The sequence below is a fragment of the Carcharhinus amblyrhynchos genome, unplaced genomic scaffold (genome assembly GCF_965287045.1).
Source record: "Carcharhinus amblyrhynchos unplaced genomic scaffold, sCarAmb.v2.hapA chromosome_319, whole genome shotgun sequence".
In the NCBI taxonomy this organism is placed as follows: Eukaryota; Metazoa; Chordata; class Chondrichthyes; order Carcharhiniformes; family Carcharhinidae; genus Carcharhinus; species Carcharhinus amblyrhynchos.
In genome coordinates, this window is record NW_027650059.1 from 70,284 (window position 1) to 86,647 (window position 16,364).

The 16,364-nt window shown below is 48.8% G+C and overlaps 1 protein-coding gene across 1 annotated transcript in view; it reads right to left on the reverse strand.

Annotated features, from left to right (window-relative positions):
• The window catches only part of rab13 (RAB13, member RAS oncogene family), a 31,488-nt gene extending 20,751 nt beyond the window's left edge, over positions 1-10,737 (reverse strand). Inside the window, exon 1 of the mRNA XM_080183516.1 lies at positions 10,555-10,737. Coding sequence (XP_080039642.1) covers positions 10,555-10,678 — 124 coding nt within the window. The 5' untranslated portion in view covers positions 10,679-10,737. The remainder of the gene's footprint in view (positions 1-10,554) is intronic.
• Between the last annotated feature and the right edge of the window lie 5,627 nt (positions 10,738-16,364).

A 16,364-nucleotide genomic window follows, 5' to 3' on the forward strand; every position in this document is an offset into this window, starting at 1 on the left:
GGACTGGGAGTAATTGCTTGATGGAGCTGCATGGGGGGAGGGGGAATGATTGTTTAAATGCTTCAGAAAAGGATTGAAGAATATAAATGTCAAGTTACAAAAAAAAAACTATGAACGCTAAATATTTCTGGACTACAATCCCCGCCTAAGCACTTCCTTCCTCCCTCTTGTACTGGGAGATGCTTCTAAAGCATTTCTGCAGGTTTAAAAGGAATAATTTTCTCAAATTATGCGCATTTGATTTAAAGAGTTTTGTTTTTGAAATTGCGACTCAGGAAGTTCGGCCTGTGGAGTAGGCCTTGGAAAGAAGCACTCAGCTTTCTACATCCTTTTCTCTCTCACACACGACTCCCCCATATTTCCCCTTGGAGGGTGGCCTTCAGAGTTTTAGCCCACCCTGAGGTGCCCCGATCTTTTGTGACTGTAGCTCACAGCTAAGGTCAGACAGAAGAGGCCCTCATTCAGGTTGGAGTGGATCAGATCCCGGAGGTGAAACTTCCATTCTCGATTTGATTTATTATTGTCTCATGTATCATTATTATAATAACTCCAGTGGAGCCAGGGTCCCATCACCAAGGTTTCTTTATTTACAAGAGAATACTACACAACAGAGATCTCTCGCTCTCCCGGTTGCTTCCTGCTTCAGCAGGCAGAGAGACTGACACACCTGCTTTAAATAGGGAACACGAGGCTCCCTGATTAGACTAAAAATTAGCAGGCCAACCTCATTAGCCTGACTGAAGTTATCACAAGTATACAGTGAAAAGTATTGTCTCTTGCGCGCTATACAGGCAAAGCATTTCTAGAGAATATAAGAGTAGGGACGTACTTCTGAGGCTGTATAAGGCTCTGGTCAGACCCCATTGAAGTATTGTGAGCAGTTTTGGGCCCCGTATCTAAGGAAAGATGTGCTGGCCTTGGAAAGGGTCCAGAGGAGGTTCACAAGAATGATCCCTGGAATGAAGAGCTTGTCGGATGAGGAACGGTTGAGGACTCTGGGTCTGTACTCGTTGGAGTTTAGAAGGATGAGGGGGGGATCTTATTGAAACTTACAGGATACTGCGAGGCCCTGGATAGAATGGACGTGGGGAGGATGTTTCCACTAGTAGGAAAAACCAGAACCAGAGGGCACAACCTCAGGCTAAAGGGACGATCCTTTAAAACAGAGATGAGGAGGAATTTCTTCAGCCAGAGAGTGGGGAATCTGTGGAACTCTTTGCCACAGAGGAGGCCGGGTCACTGAGTGTCTTTAAGACAGAGATAGATAGATTCTTGATTGGTTAGGGGGTCAAAAGTTACAGGGAGAAGGTGGCAGAATGGGGATTGAGAAAATTAGCCATGGCGGAGCAGAGTGGATGGGCCAAATGACCTAATTCTGCTCGGGACTCTTACGGTCTAAGCTATAGCTTCTCGTGACACATCTCTCTCTTTCTCTCTCACCTCTTGAGCCAGTCGGTTGTGGCTTGGTGACTCATCCCCCCCCGCCGACACACACACACACACACACACACACACACACAGAATGAAACAGAGAGAAAGAGAGAGAGACCCCCAGACAGGCCAGAGAACAAAGACAGAGACAGCCCAGGCCCACGCTCCCAGTCACAGGGCTGAAGGACTGCCGCACTGCCAGAGGTGCCACCTATCAGAGGGTGGTTACATTGAGACCCAGCCTGGCATGGTGTGGTTGGGCCAACTGGTCTGTTCCAGTCCTGGGGATTCTACTTGAAGGAAAAAAGAGACTGCTGTCTCTCCATTCGCAAACCGCTGTCTTCCACAAGGCTGTTATCTCATCTCTTATCCAATCATAAATATTTTGCCCAAATCATTACTGTGGGTATGGAATGCATTTGACGGAGTGACAGAGACACACACACACAAAGAGAGAGAGACAGACAGACAGACACAAAGAGAGAGAGAGAGAGAGACAGACAGACACAAAGACAGAGAGAGAGAGACACACACACAAAGACAGAGAAAGAGAGAGACAGACACACACAAAGACAGAGAGAGAGAGACACACACACACACAAAGACAGAGAGAGAGAGAGAGACAGACACACACAAAGAGAGAGAGAGACAGACACACACAAAGAGAGAGAGAGACAGACACACACAAAGAGAGAGAGAGACAGACAGAGAGAGACAGACCTGCTCTGTTAAAGAGATCTTTAGTTGAAGGTTGGAGCTTGTGAAATTTGTAACTTGGCTGATGTCTGCACACAGCCTGACCCAGTTTCTCCAGAGCGGTCCATGGGTATCACAGCATGTCACAACAGGCTGGGTATACCACCTTTCACCACCTCCGTACTTACCCAAAACAACACAATGCTGGATGACCCTGTGGGATTCCAAGGAGCCAACAGGAGTACAAGAGTGGCATCAAACACTCTTCACTCACTGGGTGAGACATCCCTCCATGGCATCTACCCCGAGCCTCTTTCCCCATCCCCCCATCCCTCCAAATTCCCACCCAGCACCCCGACCCGACACACCCTTCCACCTTCATCCATGGCCTTGACTGTTCCAACAGGCTCCTGGCTCACCTCGCGCCTTCCACTCTCCGTAAACACGAGTTAATTCCAAATCCAGCAGCCCTCAGTATCCTAACCCACCAATGTCCTGTTCACCTCCGCTTGTTGAGAGCTCTGGTATGGGCTCCTGCTCTGCCCAAGACCGCAGGGAACTACAAAGGGTTATGAACAAAGCACAACCCATCACACAAACCAGCCTCCCATCCATTGACTCTGTCTACACTTCCCGCTGCCTCGGGGAAAAGCAGCCGGCATCATCAAGGACCCCCCATGCACCCTGGACATTCTCTCTTCCACCTTCTTCCGTCGGGAAAAAGATACGAAAGTCTGAGGTCACGTACCAACCGACTCAAGAACAGCTTCTTCCCTGCTGCCATCAGACTTTTGAATGGACCTACCTTGCACTAAGTTGATCTTTCTCTACACCCTCGCTGTGACTGTAACACTACATTCTGCACCCTCTCCTTTCCTTCTCTATGAACGGTATGCTTTGTATAGCACGCAAGAAATAATACTTTTCACTCTATCCCAATACCTGTGACAATAATAAATCAAATCAAATCCATATAAGAAATGCGTATCAGAGGAGGCCATTCAGCCCTTCGAGTCCTGCTCTGCCATTTAATAACATCAAGTTGATCTTAATGCTCCCTACGCCACATTCCTGCCTTCTTTCCCTCACCCTTCGTCGTCTGACTGATCAGAAACTCTTTGATTTTGATCTGATTTATTGTTGTCACATGTATTGGGATACAGTGAAAAGTATTGTTTCTTGCGTGCTGTACAGACAAAGCATACCCTTCATAAAAAGGAAAGGAGAGAGTGCAGAATGTAATGTTACAGTCATAGCTAAGGTGTAGCTTCTTCCCTGCTGCCATCAGACTTTTAAATGGACTTACTTTGCACTGAGTTGATTTTTCTCTACACCCTAGCTATGACTGTAACACTACATTCTGCACCCTCTCCTTTCCTTCCCTTTGTATGGTATGCTTTGATTTCTACCAAAGTGGATAACGTCACACTTATCCACATTATACTGCATCTGCAATGCAGATGCCCACACACTCAGCCTGTCCAAATCATGCGGAGGCATGGTATTCTATCGAAGGTATGCTTTGTATAGTGCGCAAGAAACAATACTTTTCACTGTGTCCCAATACATGTGACAATAATAAATCAAATCTATGTACTCTATGAACGGTATGCTTTGTCTGTATCGTGCGCAAGAAACAATACTTTTCATTGTATCCCAATACATGTGACAATAATAAATCAAATCTAATACCTTCTTGGGCCCGTAACAATTCCGTGCATCTCCGCAGCACCCAAATCAAACAACCTCTAACCCAATGCACTGGGATCCACTGCATTAAACTGAACGGCAATGGAATAGCTAACGTGCATGGACTGACTTAAAAATACTTCTTCAAAAGGGGGTTGGCGCACACGTCTGGGGTTTCCATTCACTGTGGTCAGGGTTCACACATGTGGCTGCAAAAGCAGCGACAGGTCCAGGCAAGGCTTCCTATTGGTCGATTGAGACTTCAATTCGCTCTTAGGTGGCATGAAGACTCCCCAGGGCACTAGTTCAAAGCAGAGATGGTGGGGGTGGGGGAGAAACCACTCCCTGGCATCCTACATCCAATATTTACCCCCTCATTAAACTTCAGATTCTTGCCACACAAATGCCAGGCAAGGACCATCTCCAACAAGAAACAAACTCCAATCATCGCCCCTTGACATTACCATCGCTGAATCCCCCCCACTATCAATATCCTGGGGGTTACCATTGACCATCGCTGAATCCCCCCCGCTATCAATATCCTGGGGGTTACCATTGACCATCGCTGAATCCCCCCCGCTATCAATATCCTGGGGGTTACCATTGACCATCGCTGAATCCTCCCCGCTATCAACATCCTGGGGGTTACCATTGACCATCACTGAATCCCCCCCCACCACAATCAACATCCTGGGGGTTACCACTGACCATCACTGAATCCCCCCCCCCCACTATCAACATCCTGGAGGTTACCGTTGACCAGAAACTGAACTGGACCCAGCCATATAAATATTGTGACTCCCAGAGCAGGTCAGAGGCTGGGAATCCTGTGGAGAGGAACTCACCTCCTGACTCCCCAAAGCCTGTCCACCATCTACAAGGACACAAGTCAGGAGTGTCTTGGAACACTCTCCACTTGCCTGGATGTGTGCGGCTCCAACAACACTCAAGCCCTTGACCCATCCAGGACAAAGCAGCCCCCCTCGATCGACACGCTAACCACAAACACTCACTCCCTCCACCACCGACACAGCCGTGTGTACCATCTACAAGATGCCCCACAGCGACTCACCCAGGCTCCTTCCACAGCACCTTCCAAACCCGCCACCTCTACCATCTAGAAGGACAAGGAGGGGGCAGCAGACACATGGGGAACACCCCCACCTGCAAGTTCCCCTCTCCGAGCCACTCACCATCCCGACTGGGAAATATATCGGCCATCCCTTCACTGTGGCTGGGGTCAAAATCCCAGAACTCCCTCCCTAACAGCGCTGTGGGTGTACCTACCCCACACACGGGGACTGACTGATGTCCAATAACAATCCTGGAACTCCCTCCCTAACAGCACTGTGGGTGTACCTACCCCACGCACAGGGACTGCAGCGGGTTCAAGATGACGGCTCACCCACCACCTTTGAGGGGCAATTAGGGTGTGGGTGATAGATACTGGACCTGGCCAGCGATGCCCACATCTCATTAAATAACACAATGGCTGGAATCTTAATGTGCTGCCGGCCATGCATGGTGGCACAGGGGGTTAGCACTGCTGCCTCACAGCGCCAGGGACCCCGGGTTCGATTCCCGGCTCGGGTCACTGTCTGTACGGAGACGGCGCGTTCTCCCCGTGTCTGCGTGGGTTTCCTCCGGGTGCTCCAGTTTCCTCACACAGTCCGAAAGACGTGCTGGTTAGGGTGGATCGGCCATGCTAAATTCTCTGTCAGCGTAACCCGAACAGGAGTGTGGCGACTGGGGGGGGGATTTTCACGGTAACTTCATTGCGGTGTTAATGTAAGCCGACTTGTGACACCAACAACATAAGCCACGGGAATCAGAGTGGGTGGGGGGGGGGTACTTCGGAAAGGTCTGTGGACCTCGGGTGGGATTTTCCGGTTTCAGGACTGTGAAATCCCGCCCCTGGCTGTTATCACTTGCTGTACTGTGGGATCTTACTGTGCGCGCCTTGGTTGCTTGTTTAATGACGCTAAGGGCACTCCGAGCTGTGGGATCTTGCTGTGCACAAATTGGTTGGGGGGGGGTGCTTTCCGAGGAGGGCCGTCGTCTGAAAAGGCGCTATCAAGAGGAGAGTTATTTCTCCGACCCCCGCATTCGACGGTCAGAGAGAGGGCGAGATATAAAACAGCCGACCTTGTTCTTCGAACAGTTGCACATCAGTAGCTGGTAAGTACTCAAGTCCTGCATCAATGTTGCAGCTATCTAAGTTTACAGATTAGATTTTACTTCATAGAACGTCACAAAGAACACAGTAACTGGCCTTCGGCCTTGCAAGCCTGCGCCAATCATGCTGAAACAATACGGTTTACGTGCGGCACAGTGGTTAGCACTGCTGCTTCACAGCTCCAGCGACCCGGGTTCAATTCCCCGCTTGGGTTCACTGTCTGTGTGGCACATTCTCCCCATATCTGCGTGGGTTTCCTCCGGGTGCTCCCGGTTTCCTCCCACGGTCCAAGGATGTGCGGGTTAGGTTGATTGGCTGGGCTAAAATTGCCCCTTAGTGTCCTGAGATGCACAGCTTAGAGGGATTAGCGGGAAAACGCATAGGGATATGGGGGGGTAGGTCCTGGGTGGTGGTCAGTGGAGACTCGATGGGCCAAATGGCCTCTTTCTGCAGTGTAGGGTTTCTATGATTCTAGGTCATACCCCCCCCGCCTCCATCAACCTCCGTCATTCCAGTGAGAACAAACTGAGTTTATCCAACCTCTCTTCATCGCAAATACCCTCCAGACCAGGTAAACCTCTTCTGAACCCTCTCCAAAGCTCCCACATCCTTCTGGTAGTGTGGTGGTGACCAGAATTGTGCACGATATTTCAATCGGGGCCTAACTAAGGTTCTGTATTGCTGCAGCATGACCTGCCAATTTGTACACTCAATGACCCGACCGATGAAGGCAAGAATGCCTATGGGGAACAGGATTTGGCTATTTGGCCCCTCGAGTCTGCTCCGCCATTCCATAACATCTGATTGTAACCACTATCCCTCCCTACAGCCTTCGACTCCATCTTTATTAGGTCAAGAATCTTTCTACCTTCACTTCAATGGCCTACAGCCTCTCTGGGGGAAGGAGGGTTCCTCACACTCAGAGAGAGAGAAAGCATTCTCCTCATTTCTGTCTAAAGTGAGAGACAGTTTATTTTTAAACCCTGTCTCCCCAGTCTCTCAGACAGAAAGGGAAGGGGGGGGTAAATACTCTCGCAACACCCACCCTGTCAAGTCCCTTCAGGATCCTACTTGTTTCAGTGGGATAACCTCACATTCCTCTGAATTCAGTGGCAGAGAGAGATGGGGAGAGAGAGAGAAAGAGAGACAGACAGAGATCCAGACATTCATCACCAACATGGCTGATCATCCAAGCAGCCTCATCATAACCTTTGATCCCATTCACCCCCCAGTGCTATATCCAGCCGCCTCTTGAATACATTCAATGTTTTGGCATCAACTCCTTCCTGTGGGAATGAATTCCACAGGCTCACCGGGTGAAGAAATGTCTCCTCACCTCCGTCCTAAATGGTCTACCCCCAATCCTCAGACTGTGACCCCCTGGTTCTGGACTCCCCCCACCATCAGGAACATCCTCCCCGCATCTACCCTGTCTAGTCCTGTTAGAATTTTATAAATCTCTATGAGATCTCCCCCCTCATTCGTCTGAACTCCAGTGAAAACAATCCTAACCTAGTCAATCTCTCCTTGTACATCATGTCCCACCATATTGGGCCTATACCTCACGCCCTCTGTAAATAATGATACAATGTTCTACAACCTCCAGTCCTCTGTGACTCCATTTGTATTGAGTGAGGATTGGCCAACGAAGATCAGAACTTCCACCATTTCCTCCCTGGCTTCTCTCATCAGCCTAGGATACAACGCGCCTCACCCTCGTACTGTGTGGCCAAATTCCCCTCCAACTCCATTTTCAAGTTTGCTGACAACACCACCATTCAGATCTCAAACAACGGTGAGACAGAGTACAGGAAAGAAATAGAGAATCTGGTGAACTGGCGCAGCGACAAAAATCTCTCCCTCAATGTCAACAAAACAAAGGAGATTGTCATCGACTTCAGGAAGTGTAGTGGAGAACATGCCCCTGTCTACATCAACGGGGATGAAGTGGAAATGGTCGAGAGCTTCAAGTTTTTAGCTGTCCAGATCACCAACAACCAGTCCTGGTCCCCCCCACATCATCACTACAGTTAAGAAAGCCCCACCAACGCCTCTACTTTCTCACAAGGCTAAGGAAATTTGGCATGTCCACTACAACTCTCACCAACTTTTACAGATGCAACATAAGAACATAAGAACATAAGAAATAGGAGCAGGAGTAGGCCATCTAGCCCTTCGAGCCTGCCCCGCCATTCAATAAGATCATGGCTGATCTGTTGTGGCTCAGTTCCACTTTCCCGCTTTCTCCCCATAACCCTTAATCCCCTCTCTTATCAAGAACCCATCAACCCGCTTCTTAAAAATATTTAGCGAACCACGTAGCACATTTCCACAGTAACTTCATTGTAGTGTTAATGCAAGCCTACTTGTGACAATAATAAATAAACTTTAAACCTCTATAAAGCATTCTTGACTGATGCATCAGTCCAAAGATGTGCAAGTTAGGTGGATTGGCCATGATAAATTTTCCATTAGTGTCGGGGGATTATCAGAGGTTACAGGGATAGAACATGGCAGCACGGTAGCACAGTGGTTGGCACTGCTGCTTCACAGCTCCAGGGTCCTGGGTTCGATTCCCAGCTTGGGTCACTGTCTGTGTGGAGTTTGCACATTCTCCTCGTGTCTGCGTGGGTTTCCTCCGGGTACTCCGGTTTCCTCCCACAGTCCAAAGATGTGCGGGTTAGGTTGATTGGCCGTGCTAAGAAATTGCCCCTTAGTGTCCAGGGATGCGTAGTTTAGAGGGATTAGTGGGTATAATATGTAGGGATATGGGGGTAGGACCTGGGTGGGATTGTGTTCGGTGCAGATTCGATGGGCCGAAGGGCCTCTTTCTGCACTGTAGGGTTCTATGAAATCGTTGTCAGTGCAGGCTCAATGGGCCGAATGGCCTCCTTCTGCACTGTAGGGATTCTATCATAGCTTGGTATGGCTCCTGCCTCTGACCAAGACCGCAAGAAACTGCAAAAGGTCATGACATAGCCCAGTCCATCACGCAAACCAACCTCTGTCTACACTTCCTGCTGCCTCGGGGAAAAGCAGCTGGCATAATCAAAGACCCCCATCCACCCCGGGCATTCTCTCTTCCACCTTCTTGTGTCAGGAATAAAGATACAAAAGTCTGAGGCCACGTACCAACTGACTCCAAAACAGCTTCTTCTTTGCTGCCATCAGACTTTTGAATGGACCAACCTTACATTAAGTTGATCTTTCTCTACACCCTCGCTGTGACTGTAACACTACATTCTGCACCCACTCCTTTCCTTCTCTATGAACGGTATGCTTTGTCTGTATAGCGCACAAGAAACAATACTTTTCACTGTACCCCAATACATGGGACAATAATAAATCAAATCAAATCTCGCTGTATTTCTGTTAGTGGGCAAGAGGGAGTCGATACTAAGGATAGGATAAGAGATGGATTGGCCATGATAAAATGTCCATTAGTGTTAGTTTTGGCCTCAACTACTTTCTGTGGGAGTGAATTCCACACATTCATCACCCTCTGGGTGAAGAAATTTCTCCTAACCCTAGTCTGAAAGGTTTACCCCTCATCCTCAAAGTATCGGGGGACACTCTCTCTGAATCCATCCTGTCTAACTGTTAGAATTTTACAAATTTCTACGAGATCCCCTCTCACTCTTCTAAACTCCAGTGAATATAATTCTGACTGACACAGTCTCTCCTCATACGATGGACCTACCATCCCAGGAACTGGCAGTCTTAATGTAGGCCTAATTGTGACACAAAAAAATAAACTTTAGATTAGGTGGATTGGCCATGCTAAATTGTCCCTTGGTGTCCAAAGATGTGGAGATTAGGGGGACTAGCAGAGTAAGTACACAGGGATAGGACCTGGGTAAAAGTGCTCTGTCTTTCATAGAATCCCAACAGTGCAGAAGCAGGTCATTCGGCCCATCAAGTCTGCACCATCCACAATCCCACCCAGGCCCTATCCTCATAACCCCACGTATTTACTCTAGCTAATCCCCCGACACTAAGGGGCAATTTAGCACGGCCAGTCCAGCTAACCAGCACATCTTCGGACACTAAGGGGCAATTTAGCATGGCCAACCCACCGAACATCTTTGGACTGTGGGAGGAAACCCACACCGACACTGGCAGACTCCAAGCAAAACAATGGGAATCGAACCCGGGTCCTTGGAGCTGTGAGGCAGCGGTGCCAACCACTGTGCTGCCCTTTAGAGGCCAAATGGTCTCTTTCTGCACTGCGGGGGAATCTATGATTCAGGTCTTTAATGAATCACTTATAAATCACTTATAAAGAGGAAAATGAAATGGGAAAGAGAGAGAGAGAGCCTGACTTACTCTCAACATTAAAAGTTTTGAAATTTGTTTACGTGTGTGTGTGTGTTTTACAGTTTGTTTTTTTTTGGAGGGGGTGAAGAGGGAGGAGGGGGTCTCTATTTCATATTAAAATAAAACACACACACACACACAATGGGCCAGTGTCAAACTGACAGGAGAGGGCAGAGGGAGAGAGAGGGAGAGAAGGGGAGAAGTCTAAAGTTGACATAAAGTTAATTTCACTCTCTGAAACTTACCGATGGTGGAGATATAGGTGCTGTTAAAGTTGTCATCGGCGAAGCGGATGATCAGGCAAGTCTTGCCCACCCCACTGTCCCCAATAAGTAAGAGTTTGAACAGATAGTCGTACGCTTTCGCCATCTTGGAGCTCAAGCTTTCCCTACAGGAGTTGATTTTGAAAAGAAAGCGACAGAGAGAGAGAGAGAGAGGAAAAGGGAAACTCTCTCTCGCTTCCCACATTCAAGGAGTGGCTTCGCCGTGTTTTAGTAAGAACCCTCCCTTTTCCCCAGCACATCACTCAAGTTTATGGACTTTTGGCAGCTTCTGACCAGCAGAAAAAAATATTTTTTAAAAAAATCCCCTTTCCCCAGCACATTACTGAAGGCAAACTGAGGATTTAAGTTTCATCAACTTCTGAAATGCAAAAATAAAACTTTTCCCCTTTCCCCAGTACATTACTGAAGGCAAACTGAGGATTAAAGTTTTATCAACTTCTGAAATGCAAAAATAAAACTTTTCCCCTTTCCCCACTACATTACTGAAGGCAAACTGAGGATCAGAGTTTTATCAACTTATATACAAAAATAAAACTTTTCCCCCTTTCCCCAGCACATTACTGATCACAAACTGAGGATCAGAGTTTTATCAACTTATATACAAAAATAGAACTTTTCCCCCTTTCCCCAGTACATTACTGAAGGCAAACTGAGGATCAGAGTTTTATCAACTTATATACAAAAAAAAACTTTTCCCCCTTTCCCCAGCACATTACTGATCACAAACTGAGGATCAGAGTTTTATCAACGTAGATACAAAAATAAAACTTTTCCCCCTTTCCCCAGTACATTACTGAAGGCAAACTGAGGATCAGAGTTTTATCAACTTATATACAAAAATAAAACTTTTCCCCTTTCCCCAGTACATTACTGAAGGCAAACTGAGGATCAGAGTTTTATCAACTTATATACAAAAATAGAACTTTTCCCCTTTCCCCAGTACATTACTGATCACAAACTGAGGATCAGAGTTTTATCAACTTCTGAAATGCAAAAATAAAACTTTTCCCCTTTCCCCAGTACGTTACTGATCACAAACTGAGGGTTATTGGGTTTTGCAATTTCTGACAATCATAGAATCCCTACAATCCAGAAGGAGGCCATTCAGCCCATCACATCTGCACAGACCACAATCCCACCTAGGCCCTATCTCGGTGCATTTACCCGAGCTTGTCCCCCAGACACTAAGGGACAATTTAGCATGGTCAATCCAGCTAACCCCGACATCTTTGGATACTAAGGGACAATTTAGCACGGTCAATCCACCTAACCTGCACATCTTTGGATAGTAAGGGACAATTTAGCATGGTCAATCCATCAAACCTGCACATCTTTGGATAGTAAGGGATAATTTAGCATGGTCAATCCATCTAACCTGCACATCTTTGGATAGTAAGGGACAATTTAGCATGGTCAATCCATCTAACCCCGATATCTTTAGACACCGAGAGGCAATTTAGCATGGTCAATCCATCTAACCCCGATATCTTTGGACACCAAGAGGCAATTTAGCATGGCCAGTCCACCCTAATCTGCACATCTTTGGACTGTGGGAGGAAACTGGAGCACCCAGAGGAAACCCACTCAGACACAAGGAGAACGTGCAGACTCCGCACAGATAGTGATCTGAGCTGGGAATCGAATGTGGGTGCCTGGCGCTGTGAGGCAGCAGTGCTAACCACTACGCCACTGTGCCACCAAATAAATCTAAAGCAGCTTCCCCTTTCCCCAGTACATTTCTGATCACAAATTGAGGTTTATTGAGTTTTGCAATTTCTGACAAATAAAATCAAAATAACTTCTAAAAAATGTGTTTATTAGTGTTACAAGTAAGGCTTGCTTTAACACTGCAATGAAGTTACTGTGAAATTCCCCTAGTCGCCGCACTCCTGTTCAGGTTACACTGAGGGAGAATTTAGCACGGCCAATGCACCCTAACCAGCACGTCTTTCAGACTGTGGGAGGAAACAGGAGCACCCGGAGGAAACCCACGCAGACACGGGGAGAACCTGCAGGCTCCACACAGACAGCGAGCCGAGCTGGGAATCGAACCCGGGTCCCTGGCTCCGTGAGGCAGCAGCGCTAACCCACTGTGTCACCGTGCTGCCTTTCCCTAACACATTACTGATCACAAACTGAGGTTTATTGAGTTTTGTTTTATTTTTAATCGTCAGAAGTTGCAATGTTCCCTTTCCCCGGCGCATCACTGCAGACAAAGTGAATTTTACCACATTCCCTGACCAACAGGAAACAACCTTCCCCTTTTGAAAGAGAAAAGTTTTAAAATGTGTTTTTGTGTGTGGGGCAAAACTTTCTTACAAAAAAATGATGTGAATGTTTGGCCTTGGCTTGTTGACAAAAAAATCTTAAATGGTTGGTCAGAATTGTCTATCACCTTCATGCAAGCTTTTATTTTCACTTTTACTGTTGGGCTTGTAAGTGTGGAGTGGGGAAGGATATGTGCATGCAGAGGGGTGGAGGGGGGGAAATGGAGGGGCGGAGGGGGAGGAATGGAGGGGCGGAGGGGGAGGAATGGAGGGGCGGGCGGGGAGGAATGGAGGGGCGGGGGGAGGGATGGAGGGGCGGGGTGGGGGGAAGGAGGGGTGGAGGGAAGGAGGGGTGGGGAGAGGGGAGGGATGGAGGGGCGGGGTGGGGGGAAGGAGGGGTGGAGGGAAGGAGGGGTGGGGAGAGGGGAGGGATGGAGGGGCGGGGGCAGAGAGGAGGGGCGGGGGGGCAGGGAGGAGAGGCAGAGGGGCAGGGAGGAGGGGCGGGGGAGGGATGGAGGGGTGGGGGGCAGGAAAGAGGGGCAGGGGGCAAGGAGGAGGGACGGGGGCAAGGAGGAGGGGCGGGAGGGCAAGGAGGAGGGGCGGGGGGCAGGGATGGAGGGGCAGGGGGAGGGATGGAGGGGCAGGGGGGAGGGATGGAGGGGCAGGGGGGAGGGATGGAGGGGCGGGGGGCAGGGAGGAGGGGCAGGGGGCAGGGAGGAGGGGGTAGGGAGGAGGGGGGCAGGTGGGGCGGGGTGGGGTAGGGGTAGGTTGAGGGGTTTGGGAGAGGGTGGGGCAGTTGGGGTTGGGGAAGGGAGTGTGTGTGTGTGAGAGAGAGAGAGAGAGTTTGTGAGGGAGTGTATGTGTGAGACAGAGAGAGAACGTGTGTGTGAGAGAAAGAGAGAATGTATGAGTGAGAGAGTGTGTGTATGTGTGTGAGAGAGAATGTGCATGTGAGAGAGAAAGTGTGTGTGTGAGTGACAGAGAGAAAGAGATAATGTTTGAGAATGAGAGAGAGAGTGTATGTGTGTGAGAGAGAGTGTGTATGTGTGTGTCTATGTGTGTGTGTGTGTGAGAGAGAGAGTGTGTGTGTGAGAGTGAGAGATTGTGTATGTATGTGTGAGAGAGTGTGCGTGTGTGAGAGAAAGAGTGTGTGTGTGTATGTGTGTGTGTGGGAGAGAGAGAGAGAGTGAGTGAGTGTGTGTGTGTGTGGGGGGTGTGGAAGAGAGAAAGAGAGAGTGTGTGTGTGTGTTTGTGAGGGGGAGAGAGAGAGTGTGAGAGAGAGAGAGTGTGTGAGAGAGAGAGAGTATGTCTGGGGTGGGTTCGTAAGTGTGTGTAAGAGAATGTGCGTATGTGTGAGAGTGTGTGGAAAGGGAGTATTTGGTTGTGTGTGAGTGTGTGTGTGTATGTGTGCATGCATGGGGGCGGGGAGGGGGAGAATTGCGTAAGGTTCTGGAGAGAGCTGAGGTGGTTTTTCATAGAATCACAGAATCCGTACAGTGCAGGAGGAGGCTACACTGAGTCTACACTGGCCACAATCCCACCCAGGCCATATCTCAATAACCCAACGGATTTACCCCACTAATTCACCTAATCTACACATCTTTGGACACTAAGGGACAATTTAGCATGGCCAATCCACCTAACCTGCACATCTTTGGACTGTGGGAGGAAACCAGAGCACCCGGAGGAAACCCATGCAGACACATGGAGAGAACATGTAACAAGTGTAGCACCATGTAGCACGGTGGCACAGTGGTTAGCACTGCTGCCTCGTAGTGCCAAGAATTCAGGTTTAATTCCCAGCTTCAGGTCAATGTCGGTGTGGAGTCTGCACATTCTCCCCGTGTCTGCTTGGGTTTCCTCTGGGTGGTCCTGTTTCCTCCCACACTCCAAAGATGTGCAGGTTGGGTGGATTGGCCGCGCTAAATTCCCGATGGTGGGGGTGTTCAGAACCAGGGGGTCACGGTCTGAGGATTCAGGGTAGACCATTTAGGACGGAGGTGAGGAGACATTTCTTCACCCGGTGAGCCTGTGGAATTCATTATCACAGGAAGTAGTTGATGCCAAAACATTGAATGTATTCAAGAGGTGGCTGGATATAGCTCTTGGGGTGAATGGGATCAAAGGTTAATGGGGAGAAAGCAGGATTAGGCTATTGAGTTGGACGATCAGCCATGATGGTGATGAATGGCGGAGCAGGCATGAAGGGCTGAATGGCCTCCTATCTTCTATGTTTCTAGCTCCTGAAAACCTGCGTGCAGGAACTCAGAGAATCACAGAGATACACAGCACGGAAACAGGCCCTTCAGCCCAACTCCTCCAAGCCCACTAGGTTTCCTAATCTGAATTGGTCCCACCTGGTGTGTTTGGGCCTGTATCTCTCTCAACCTTCCCCATCCACGTACCTGTCCAAATATCTTTTAATTATTCTCATTGTAGCCGCCTCTACCATCCCCTCTTACAGCTCATTCCACACATGCGCCACTCTCAGTATGAAAAATTTACCCCTTGGGTCCCCTTTTCCCCTCTCACCTTTAACCCTCTGCCCTTTAATTTTGGGCTCCCCCCTACCCTAGGGGAAAAGACCCCGGTGATTCAGCTGATCTACACCACTCATGATTTTATAATCCTCTATAAGGTTACCCCCTCATCCTCCTAAATTTTATTTATTTATTAGTGCCACAAGTAGGCTTACATTAACACGGCAATGAAGTTACTGTGAAAATCCCCAAATAGACACACTGTGGCACCTGTTTCATAGAATCCTACAAGGCAGAAGGAGGCCATTTGGCCCATAAATTCTCCACCAACAACAATCCCACTCAGGCCCTATCCCAGCACATTTATCCTGCTAACCTATAGGACACTAAGAGGTAATTTAGCACAGCCAATCAATCTAACCCGCATGCCTTTCCGACTGCGGGAGGAAACCGGAGCACCTGGAGGAAACATAAGAACATAAGAAATAGGAGCAGGAGTAGGCCATCGAGCCCTTCGAGCCTGCCCCGCCATTCAATAAGATCATGGCTGATCTGAAGTTGATCAGTTCCACTTTCCCGCTTTCTCCCCATAACCCTTAATCCCCTTGTCTATCAGAAATCTATCTACCCGTGACTTAAATATATTTAGCGAGGTAGCCTCCACCACTTCAACGGGCAGAGAATTCCAGAGACTCACCACTCTTTGAGTGAAGAAGTTCCTCCTCAACTCCGATCTAAACTGACCCCGCCTCCCCTTATCTTGAGGCTGGGCCCACGCAGAGAGAACGTGCAGACTCTCTGCACAGACAGTGACCCAAGTCGGGAATCGAACCCAGGGGTCCCTGGGTCTGTGAGGCAGCAGTGCTAACCCACTATGCCACCGTGCTGCCCCAGTGGACACACTGAGGGAGAATTTAGCCAATGCATCCAGTGATTTGCACGTAAAGCAAAGGGGGAGTGAAGTGAGGGTGCGAGTTCATGGCTCACAACATTGACTGCAAGAACTGTGCGCTCCCACTGAGTC